The sequence below is a fragment of the Ursus maritimus genome, unplaced genomic scaffold, assembly GCF_017311325.1.
Source record: "Ursus maritimus isolate PB19 unplaced genomic scaffold, ASM1731132v1 scaffold_11, whole genome shotgun sequence".
NCBI classification, from domain to species: domain Eukaryota; kingdom Metazoa; phylum Chordata; class Mammalia; order Carnivora; family Ursidae; genus Ursus; species Ursus maritimus.
In genome coordinates this window covers 30,270,565-30,282,599 of record NW_024423453.1, presented here as the reverse complement: position 1 = coordinate 30,282,599, position 12,035 = coordinate 30,270,565, and the positions used below count along the sequence as shown (strand labels likewise).

At 46.1% G+C, this 12,035-nt stretch overlaps 1 protein-coding gene across 1 annotated transcript in view; it reads left to right on the top strand.

Annotated features, from left to right (window-relative positions):
• The window catches only part of MAML3 (mastermind like transcriptional coactivator 3), a 399,902-nt gene extending 391,515 nt beyond the window's left edge, over nt 1-8,387 (top strand). Inside the window, 1 exon segment of the mRNA XM_040626328.1 lies at nt 4,667-8,387. Within this exon segment, the coding sequence (XP_040482262.1) occupies nt 4,667-5,664 (998 nt within the window). The 3' untranslated portion in view covers nt 5,665-8,387.
• The last annotated feature ends 3,648 nt before the right edge of the window (nt 8,388-12,035 follow it).

The window sequence follows — 12,035 nt, the reverse complement described above, 5'->3', positions numbered from 1 at the left end:
CTGGGATAGCCGTTCTTTACCAAAGATACGGAAGTATTTCGATAGTTTAATAGCCAATAAGGGCATACTGGTGCCTGTTTGGTTCCATATCAGTCTTATCTATGCCTGGGTCATCGTCTCAGTGAGCACAGGAGGAACAGTCCTGTGCCACATCCCTCTTGCTAACCCCAGCATGTCAGCTGGCCAAAGCCCTCACTTCCAACGACTGACATGGGAGAATGGCTTGCAGCGGCCACCAATCTCTGCTGAATCTAGAAGACGCATGGGCTTTGAGTTTGACTGGGCTATCTTGATCCTGCTGCCCTTTGCAGAAATCCTGACCCATGACCCAGTAGCAATGGGCACATTGTATGCTCCATGTTGCCATACTTTTATGTAGTCCAAAGTCCACTCAAATATCAATCCCTTCCACCTCCAATACAGAGAGCCTCTGAGGGTCTTGTATGGGGTAGAGGATGAGCCTGAAGACCCTTCCCAATCTCATCACAGGAGTTTTCAGGGGATTACAGGGGTCATCTACTAGTGGAAATCCTAATTCCCATCCTCTGCCCTTTTCGTGGGACCTAGATCCTTGGTCCAAATTTCTCAAGTGTTACCTATGACTTCGAGAATCTGCCAGAAGCTATGAAGTCCCTTGCACATAAGTATGCATATGTGTAAATGTACACAAACTTTGTGTAGTGTTGCACAAGTGCTGCCCTTCTCAATGGACAGTGAGTGAAAAATTCATGATGTAGGGTAGCATTTTCCAGTCTTTGGGTTGCAACACATAAGTAGGTTGTAAAGACAATTTAATGGGTCACAACCAACATAGAATAGTGGGGCACCTGGGTGGCTCAGTCAGTTGAGTGTCTGCCCTTGGCTCAGGTCATGATCCAGGGTCCTGGGATCGAGTCCCACATCGGGCTCCCTGCTCAGCGGGGAGTCTGCTTCTCCCTCTCCTGCTCTCCCTGCTTATGCTCACTCTCCCTGTCAAATAAATAAGTAAATCTTTAATAATAATAAGAGAAATAGAATAGAAAACAATTATCAGCGTATATCACAATAGGGAAATTTTCGTTTCCGTCGTAAACCTGCATGTGTATATACTGGATCACACGCTGTGAGTAGTGGTTGTAGAGTCTGAAAGCCACTGGTGTTCGCTGCCGGACTCACTGAAGATTGCCTGCGAAAACCCTGGGGCTTGAGTGGCTACCACTCCCTACCCCCTGGAACACATGTATCATTTCGGAACCCTTTGGACTTGACCCAGGGAAGGACAAAAGCAATGAAGCTGTGCACAGGTGTTCTGTGCACTAAATTAGCGCCATCATTCTTTGAAGAGTTCTGTTTCTCACTTGGTCACGGGCAGGGGGAAGTGGAAGCGGTCACTGTTACACACATAGTTTTCGTTGCAGACACAGCCCCCCCCCCCCAGGTTTATCCCTGAAGTTCTCAAACCTTAGGTGCATCAGAATCACCAGCAGAGCTTGTGAAAGCACAAACAGAGGGTTGGCAGAGGGAGTGGGGGTGGGAGGATGGGGTAACTGGGCGATGGGCATTAAGGAGGGCACGTGATATAATGAGCACAGGTGTTACACGCAACTGATGAATCACTAAATTCTAACCCTGAAACTAATAATACACTATATGTTAACTAAACTGAATTTAAATTAAAAAAAAAAAAGCACAGCTGACCTGGCCCCACCCACAGAGTCTCTGATTCCGCGGGTCTGGAGCAGGGCCTGAGAATTTGCATTTATAACAAGCTCCCAGGAGTTGCTTTGCTGCTGCTGTTGCTGGCCCAAGGGCCACACTTTAAAAACCGGGGATTTCTATTAAGAATTAATTAAAAATATAAAGTCTTATAAACCCAGCAGAGTGTCCCTTGACTTTTCTAGGTTCATAACTCATGTATTATCTTTTGGAATAAAGGGACCCCCCCGAAATTGAATACTTTTTCTACATTATGAGTCATTCTGTATGCTTTGGGTCCAGTTTAAGAGTTTCACTCTTTGAACTTTTGAACTTTTCACAGGTAATCAATCTAGAAATTTAGCTGTACTTAAGTCCAACAACCAGTGACATTGTAGGGTCCCTGAGCTGACTGATACACTTTTTTTCTCTTTTTACTCTCCTCCCTATTTTATTTTACTAACACCTGAGATATCACAATATCTGAGATATCTGGGAAAACAGCAAATTGGTAGGTAAGAAATACTGTCCTTCGAGAGTTCCGTTAGGAATAAGTTGCACGAGAACCCACACGGACGCTCACCACTACACATTTCAAAGGTTTAATGACTGTCTTTCTCTTACTGAGCTTTGTGCCTCTGGGCAATGTTACATGCCTATGGAGAAGTGCATATTTTTCACAAATACAGCCTTCCTGCGAGTGAAAATAGAAAACAGACCCTTTTAAGAAAAAATTGCCTATGATCTCTGTTTGAATGTGGAAGATTTTCTTTGACATTGTGACGTAAACCGGTGGACAAGAAAATTAATTTGAGTACAGTGTCCCCACAATATCTGTTTTAGACGAAAGTGAAAGAAGAAGAAGAAAAAAAATTAGTCTGTTATTTAGCATATATAGTAATCAGATAACGACAAGGTAATTCTTTGGACACATTTGCATGTTTTCCTATACATATTTAAAATTGCTGAAGGCATAAAACTAGATTAATAAAAAGCATTTTGCTTCTACTTAGGATAAAAATATGGAGCTGATTGCTGGTTTTAAAATGCCCCCTTTTTTTTCATAAAAGTTATACCTAGATAGTACAGTCATTTTATACCAAAAATAAAGGTTAGCTTGGATTAACACTTCAATACCTCTTAAAAGGCATTATAGCATTTCTGTCCTCTACAAAGAGGAACCTATTTCTCATTCACCAAAGTAGCCCAGACCATTTCCAGTCCCTCAAAATATCCATTATAAACATACAACAAAAATGTCCAAAATATGGAAGTCTTTTCATCTGTTTCCAGCAGCTCGTCAGCCTGTTTATGTAATTTGGCTCTAGCCAATCGGTCTCCGAGTCAGCAATATTTTCTCCTTAAACTTTTTTATAAACAACTCAATAACCCACTTCACCACAGTGATCAGATTGGCCATGCAGTCAATACAGATTTAGTCGTTAAAGTCACAAAACTTCATCACAAGATTACAAATTGCAATATATACTTCCATCCAGTCTTTAACAGGAACTTTTGATTTTTTTTTTAAATCACTTAGATACAATGAAGCTTAAAACGGAAACCTGAAACATTTCTAGGGATGTCCCCCAGCCCTTCCAGCTTTCCCCCACAGAAACCATTTCATTTCTCAATGCACCATGATATTGATCCCAAGCCACAAAAACTTAAGTCATAATCAAAATTCCCATAATTTACTTTCTTAAAGAAAGAAAGGAAAATATGGAGACATATTTGCTGCCCAGAAATCAATAACCCCATCAGGAAGACAGAAACACACTTACTGCCCAGGTGCCAGGCTTAACAAGCTTACACTGTTCTCATCTGGTTTCTCATCCCAGTTCCAGGTAGTATCACATTTGCTTATAACATCGATCGGCTCCCATGCTGCACCTTTTTTAAGTGTCCAGAAAAAAAACCAAAAACTATTTGTCTTTGTCTCATAGACTTAATCATTATTAGCAGGGACATAGAAAAAACTCATTTTTGTGCACTCCCTAGCCCTTTACAACATTGACTGGGGTTCTCAGGGTGACCTTTCCATTCTCTTGGCTGATTTGGAAATTTCCTAGGAACATGAAAAGAAGGACTCACTCAAATGCCTAATTAGAGTTGAGGGACTTGGCATTCATACTCTGGCCAACTTTTAAACAGCATCATTAAAACCACGTTAGCGATCTGCGGAGAGAAGTCGTCACTGCCGATTTGAAGGAGTGAGTAGACTTTGCTGCAGAAATGCATCCAGTTCATTGCCAAGGAGCGAGTGGCAGGATGATTGTTTTTCTAGCTCAGGAAGCTGGCCAGTTTGCACTGACATGTTATGATTCAGAGAATCTGGAGCATGTGGAAATCTATAGAGTGGATCCAGAAAACGTCCCATCTGTCGAAATAGCTTCTTAGCAGGAGCAATGGCCTTTAACCTCTCAAATCCTGCTCGAGTCTTAAGGGAAATTAGTCTAATGGTCTTTATTGATAGTATTCTCTACTGAACCATGTTCCACTTCACAAATAGAATACACAAAGTGATCAGCCGTTTCTTCCTAATTTAGCCCAGGAGGTGAATTCCCTCTCACCTCCAAAAATAATGGTATCTGATTCGTTGAGGATGGCATCATATCAAGAAGCGTGAGAAACAATTTGCTTCTGAAATGTGAACAAAAATCATAATAGTATATCAAGTCAACTGCAAAAGCATGTGTCCAGTATGACCCCTATTTTCATGTGTCTATTTATATAATAGTTAGCAGTGGTTATCTCTGGATGGGGGGAATTGGGGTAACTTTAATTTTCATCGTTGTGCTTTTCAATATTTTCGGAATTTTTTACAATCAGCATGTGTTATAGTCAGATAAATAATCATTTTTATTAAAGACTTAGAATAGATCCTCTCATATAAAAGAATGTTTTCATGCCTAAAGATAATCCCAACAACATGTTATAGTAAATTGTTTATTGAGATGAGTGAATGGGTATGCCTTTTTTTCCCCTGTAGGTTCTCCCCAGGATATAGCAGCCGTGAGAAGCCAAGCAGCCCTCCAGAGCATTCGAACGTCACGGTTGATGGCACAGAACGCAGGCATGATGGGAATGGGACCCTCCCAGAACCCAGGGACAATGGCCACGGCAGCAGCCCAGTCGGAGATGGGACTGGCCCCTTACAGCAACACACCTACCAGCCAACCAGGAATGTACAATATGAGCACAGGAATGACCCAAATGTTGCAGCACCCAAACCAAAGTGGCATGAGCATCACACACAACCAAGCGCAGGGGCCAAGGCAGCCCACCTCCGGGCAAGGGGTTGGGATGGTGAGTGGTTTCGGTCAGAGCATGCTGGTGAACTCAGCCATTACCCAGCAGCACCAGCCGATGAAAGGGCCGGTGAGCCAAGCGCTGCCGAGGCCCCAGGGCCCGCCCAGGCTGCAGGGCATCATGGGAACGGTCCAGCAGGGCACGCAGAGCTGGCCGCAGAGGAGCTTACAGGGGATGCCGGGGAGGACTAGTGGCGAACTGGGATCGTTCAACAACGGCACCGGCTACCCCCTTCAGGCTGGCCAGCCGAGGCTGACCAAGCAACACTTCCCGCAGGGACTGAGCCAGGTTGTGGATGCCAACACTGGCGCCGTGCGAACCCTCAACCCGGCCGCCATGGGCCGGCAGATGATGCCACCGCTCCCGGGGCAGCAAGGCAGCGGCCAGGCCAGGCCGATGGTCATGTCTGGCCTGAGCCAGGGCGTCCCCGGCATGCCAGCCTTCAGCCAGCCCCCAGCACAGCAGCAGATGCCCAGCGGCAGCTTCGCCCCGAGCAGCCAGAGCCAGGCCTATGAGCGGAACCCCCCTCAGGACATGTCCTACAATTACAGCGGCGAAGCGGCCGGCGCCTCCTTCCCCGGCCTCTCGGACAGCGCGGACCTCGTGGACTCCATCATCAAAGCCGGGCCGGGGGACGAGTGGATGCAGGAGCTTGATGAGTTGTTTGGGAACCCCTAGTCAAGAGGAACCCCGAGAGCCACAACTCTAGTGTTGAAAGCTTAAAACGTGAAAAAGAAACAGGATGTTGAGCCATCCCTGTTTTTTGTTTTTTTGACCCACGTAAACTGAGCAAAACTGCTGCTGGCTGACGGTGAAGGATCCAGGTGCCAATCCACAGGCCCGTTGGGCCTCATTCCGCCTGATCGTCACACAGCAACCGAGACAACACGCCACGCGGATCCCTGCTGCAAGAGAGGGAGACGCGGCGGAGGCCGGTGGGGAAGCCAGAGCCCAAGCCCCTCTGCTCGGCACTCCCTGTGCTCGCCTGGCCCCGGGAGCGCTGCTCCAGCCGCGACAGACTGCTGCTCAGCGTGCGGGCTCCGCCAGCCTGTCCGGGCCCGGTCCGGAGACCGCAGAGCCTCGGGCCGGGCGCGACCCACGGAGGCCGCTGCGAAGTTGCACAGGCCAAGAGCACAGGTCGGAAGCGTGCTGAACTCTGGCTGGAAAGAGAGGTCGGGCGTCGAGACATGCTACTGTGTTTGGAGGGTAGGCACGAAGAACAGGAGACCACAAAGGATCCTACGAGCCTGTCTGCTGCCCTGTGATGACCCTCAGGAATTTTAGAGGCGTTGCTGTCAGCTGCCTCTCAAAGAGAGCCAAGTGAGCCTGGAGAATGGTGTCCCCGGCAGTCCTGGGGGAGGCAGCCCTCTGCCGGTGACCGTGACTGTGGCAGCCGGCACTCCGTGTAGTTGGGCTGGAGCCTCTTGGGGGCCCAGTGTCATACCGATGTGTCTAGGCAGTTCACATCTACTTCCAGTGGCCACAGGGTGGGGAGCCCCCGACTGGATGCTGTGTCTGCCAGTGTGGCCACTTTACCTGCACCCTGCCCTTGTTCCTTCTTGCCTCACCCCATCCTGCCCTTGCTTCTCCTTACAGACTGTACGAGAAGAAATGAAGCTTTTGTCTTTAGGGGGCCTGGGCAGAATCATAATAAAAGCAAGAACTTAGACAATGCCTGAAATGCAAAGGCAACACTGGAGTTTTCTTTCTCTAACGTGTAGTTGAGTGAATATTCTCTGCCCGGAAGTGAGCAGGCCCCTCTGATGTTCCATGGCGGGTTACTACGAGCCACACCTGATACTTCTGGTCTACCCTGGGAGGCATGGCCCAAGGGGCGCTGACTCTGGCTCCCTTTGGAAAAATCCCAGGGTGATGCTCTGAAATTGGCCTTGCCCTTAATCCCTCCTCACCGGAAAGACAAATCTAAAATGCTGAGAGATGAGGAACTGAAGTCAAATGCTCCACCTAACACATTTTGACAACAAAAAGAAGGAAGATACAGCTCCTTCCATATGGGCAAAGTCATCCACTTCCAAAGTCCTATACAGTCGTTCTCCTTGTAATTCACTCAAATCTGCCCCAATCGAAGTCTGTCGTAAGGGATGACAACCTCTGCTACTTACCATTAGGCTTGTGTCTTTAGTCCTTGCTGCTGTTTGGGAGGCCATGTGGCATAATTATTGTCCAGAATAAGAGTGGAGTGTGCTTTTCTCCTACCACACGCTCCCTCCGTGTCCGAAAGCCTGGCTCCCTCTGTATGCCCACACGCACCTCGCCGCATCATGCATGGGCCCAGGCTGTGGGGAGCTGGACTGGCTGCACCCAGAGGAGAGGGGGCTGTCCTGAGATGGGCGGCGGGGAGGTAGGAATGGAAAGCTGGGGGCAGAGGGCGGAGAGGCGGCAGGCCGGCAAACACCGCCTTTGGCTTGCTCGCCCTGTCCCACAGCGCTAGATCTACTGAGCAAGGGGCAGGATGGAGACCAGAGGAGGCCAGGTGGGCAAGAGCCCAGGCAGGGGCTGCGCTCCTCCTAGGAAGACGTGGTGGCAGGTGATCATGAACTCCTTGCATGGGGAGGGACACCACCGTGGAAACTCTTGAGTAGGAACAGATAAAAACCAAAAAAAAAGAAAAGAAAAAAGTAAACAAGCAAGAAGACAGAAAACATAATTACCTTTTTCTGAAAGGTACAGGAAACAAATATATGAGCAATGATGAGAAACTGGAGGTGGCTGATGGGAGAAGGGGGCTCCATTACCTTTTAACAGCTTCCTCCGAATGCTTAGTACTGGGACCAACTAAATAGAGAGGTAGATTTTAATAAGGTCGTTTTGTTTTGTTTTTGTTTTTGTTTTTACTACGGTGCTGATGTATATGTAATGTCTAAAAAAGTTATTTGTAAATAAGTTTTTACAATACTGCAGATATCACTGGGTCTACTATCTGTAAAAAATATACATATAAATATATATATACTGTTTGTTTAAAATAGAGTATTTTTATTTCGCTCCTTAACTCATCATCACAGCACTGGTATATTGCACTTCAGATGACATCTAATGACTAATTTGTACTGTATGACCTATGGCAACTTGCTCCATTTTATTCAGATTTTTCTAGTTTTCTGTTTTTACTTTGTACATTGAGCATTGCTTATTTCCTTTTAAGAAATGTACAGAACTCGGAAATGTAGAAATGAAGTGATGTTGACATACCACTTTTAAAGACAAGGAAACAAATAAAAGATCATTATCTGAATCAATCCAAAGTATAGTTTATTTTAGGAATGTCACTGGATCTCCAACCTTAATTAAACGGATACACTATGCCTGGGTTTTAATTGATTAACTGCAGTTCTTGTCTCAAAATCCATGATATCATTAAACATTTATTTAACAGTGGAGATCAGTCAATCATTCCCAGTCTTTTTAATTCAACCACACAACTAAAACTTTCTAAATTTGCATCCCAAGGGATGTAGCAAAGAGAAGAGAAGTCAGCTTTGAAAGGAACATACTAGGGGAAAAAAAAAAAAAAGAAAGAAAGAAACCTCAAGAAATATATGGAAGGGAAAGTAACACAAGGGTCTTGGCCCACTGTAGTGGACACTGTCCGTGTACACACACACACACATGCACAACCCAGAGACATCTCACATCTACTAGCCCTTGCTGCATCTCTCTTTGAAGGACTGCCCTGGGCCTAGGCCTGGCTTGGCCTGCACCATCCACAACTGTTGGAAATGATTAGAACTTTACATTTCTCCAGATCCGCGGTAATCAGTGACTCCCTGGAGCAAGAGTGTGAGAACTCAGTCAGGTGGTCTGGACAAGCCCTGAGATGGGATTTATGTTCTAGAGCTCCCCTGTGGGATCAGAGGCTAGGACTTTGCCTGAAGTTGTCCTTACTTGGCTTCTGGCCCTTCCCCACTCTGTTCTGATTACCCTCCCAGGGGGGGGCCTTCACTAATGAATCACACACATGTGAATCCACCCTCCCCTTCTAGGAGACTTGACCTAAGACTTTCCATCAACCTTGAAAAAGCATAGTAAAACATGATTCAAAACTCTCTGGGTTAAGCAGAAAAACAGGCCACAAGCACAGAATAAAATCCTCAAAAACAAACCCAAAACAAAGGTGTTTTAATACATACCAGCCAAGAAGAAGAATGCATTTGACTGTGGGAGAGGCCGGGCCCACCCCTGGGGGACTGTGGTTCCAGACAGGAAGGCACACAACAGCGTGGAGAACAGTATGACACAGCACTTTGTCCCACTGATAAGGGCTTCGTACTCCACCAGGTAACAGGAGGTTGTAGAATGAACGGGGGGAGGGGGGCGGGGAGGGTGGGACGAACAGAAGTAAAAACTGGAAGCTCCGAGAGGAGTTGAGTGTTCCTAGTCCCGAGTGATTAAAACCACACACTGTCACTCACACCAAAGTGCTGTGTACTGGGTGAATGGCATCCCCTTCTCCTTCGAAAAGATTTCTCACGTGTCATCTTACTGCCTTTTTAAAATCCCAGTGCAGTCAGTGTGTGATGGGGGAAGAGGCAGAGAGGAAACATCTATCGGGGAGTCAGTAAGCATCTGTCCCAGTGAGAAAGACGTATTTCACTGCTGAAAGTTAAGGAGCATTCGGAAGCATCAGATGAGCGACACTGCCGCTGCCTGCCACCACTCTTTTCAAGGAAAACTGTGTCTGGAGACAAAGGGTGAAAAAACAAATGACCCGATATTTTTCCTTATGAACACCTCACCCACCTCCGACCCTGCAAAGGCAAGTGGGGGAGGGGAAATGCCTGGAAAGGGAACAGGACGACTTGTTTGTATGACCAGTGCTCTGTTGTTTTGTTTTGTTTTTCATTTTTTTCCTCTTCTTCTCTCCTCAGTTTTGTCCTCTCATCTCTTTTTCAAGTTCCAACAACATTGGACGCCCACTCTGGCGTCTTCCGGGCAAACTACCGCAACCTGCCGGACTCCACGCAACAGGTGGAAGCAACTACAGCAGCGTCCACACGTGCACCCCGGTGTCCCTGCCGCGTCTGGGACAGCTGCTGGGCCACCACTAAGGCCGTGGCCCTATCGAGCCCACAGATCCCAAAGCAAGCATATAGCGCTCAATTTAAAAAAGAAAAAAAAAATCCTCACAGCTACCAAGACTGTGGCTTTAGGTTTTAACTTCTTAGAAATGATTTTAAGCTTTTCACCATGAACATTATCAAACAGAAAAGTAGACAAACGGCACGATGAACTGCACCCTTGCCTCAGTTTAGTAACTATTCGCACTTTGCATGCTTCACACGTACACTTTGCAGAACGTTTCAAGTAAGTTTTCCCCACTCAGCTACTGCACCCCTCAACCTCTCAACACGCAGCTCCCAAGAATCGGGGCACTCTCTTCCCTGCCCACGAGATTATCATGCCTCACACGATTACCATTAGCCCCTGATATCCCCTGATTCTCACTTCGTGTTCAGATTGTCCCAATTGTCTCCCGAATGTCTTCCAGAGCTGTTTCTTTCCAACCAGGATTTGATCAAGGATCCCATTGTGCCATTTCGTTTTTATGCCTCTTAAGACTCTTTTAATATAGAATAGTTCTCCATCCCTTTTTTCATAACATTGTTTTGAGACAATGAGTCTGATTTCTAAAAATAAAACCCATCAACTCATTAATATACAAAACATATACATATATAACTCAAACAGATCAGAAACTCACATCTCTCTGGCCAGCATGTTTCCTCCTTGTAGCCAAATTTGTAGGAATTAAAATAATCAAGAGGTTGCCTTGGTGACAATAGAATTAGAACAAAGGAAATAAATTTTATGGTTCAGATGCTTGAAGATACAAAGCTCTGATATCCTGGTGTGCCCATCTTCTTTTTCCACAAGTTTTTAACCAAATTCTGTGGGTGTGTCTTTGTAGTTTACTTTTTATTTTTTTTCATTTTTTTTAAAGATTTTATTTATTTGAGAGAGAGAGAGCACAAGCAGGGGGAGGGGCAGAGGGAGAGGGAGAAGCAGGGTCCCTGCTTAGCAGGGAGCCTGATGTGGGGCTAGATCCCAGGACCCCAGGATCAGAGGGCAGAGGACGGCAGCCCCTTAACGAACTGAGCCACCCAGGCACCCCTGTAGTTTACCTTTTTAAACAGCTCCAATTTAGATGCAAAATAGAAATCATTTATATATCCTCAAGGGCGAGATTGGGAAAGTCCTGTGTTCTTTTCCCCACTTCTGAAAGATATGAGTATTCAGTAATTGTTCTTTGGGGTCAAAAATTTGCATTCTTTCTTCCTTATTGTCTTCAATGTATAAAACAATTCAATGTCGCCATACAAGTCACCGTAACTGATCGGAATACTAAAGAGCAAAAAGACCATAGAAACACAGCATTTTAGAGTGAGTAATAGCCCCATTTTGCCGAAGGAGAATGGAGGCCGAGAGCCACGGAGAGCTGCGGAAGCAGGGCCAGCGCGTGCTAGAACAGGATTGGTGCTGGCTGGGTCTGGTCTTCACTTCTTCGCTCCGCTCCCCTATTGCCAAGGTGCCTTATTCAAAGGCAAACAGCCAGCGAGTAAGGGAACCAGACTAGGAGCCTCATATCCCCATTCCCCGACCACTAGGTTCTCAGTGTATTTGCAAATATTTAGTACTGCTACGTGAGATGCGGGGCTTGTCATCTCTTCCCCACTAATCTGGAAACACTAGTTTTTAAATGCCTTTATTTCTTTTCCTATTATCCATAGTCTTTAAAACTTCCTCTGTACCCACAAAAAAGAAAAGTCCCAATCAACAGCTTCTTGAAGATGCCCACAACAGACTTGAGGCTGTCCAGATTTCTTTAGAAAAATTAAGAGAGCCCTTTTCTTGATGTTAAAATGTGTTATATGTGCTCGTAATTCCATTTTCCTAAAGTCCCTGAAGACTGTGAGGTGAATTCATTCCCATCTTAAAGATGAAAAAAGTAGGGGCACCTGGGTGGCTCAGTGGGTTAAGCATCTGCCTTCAGCTCAGGTCATGATCTCAGGATCCTGGGATCGAGCCCC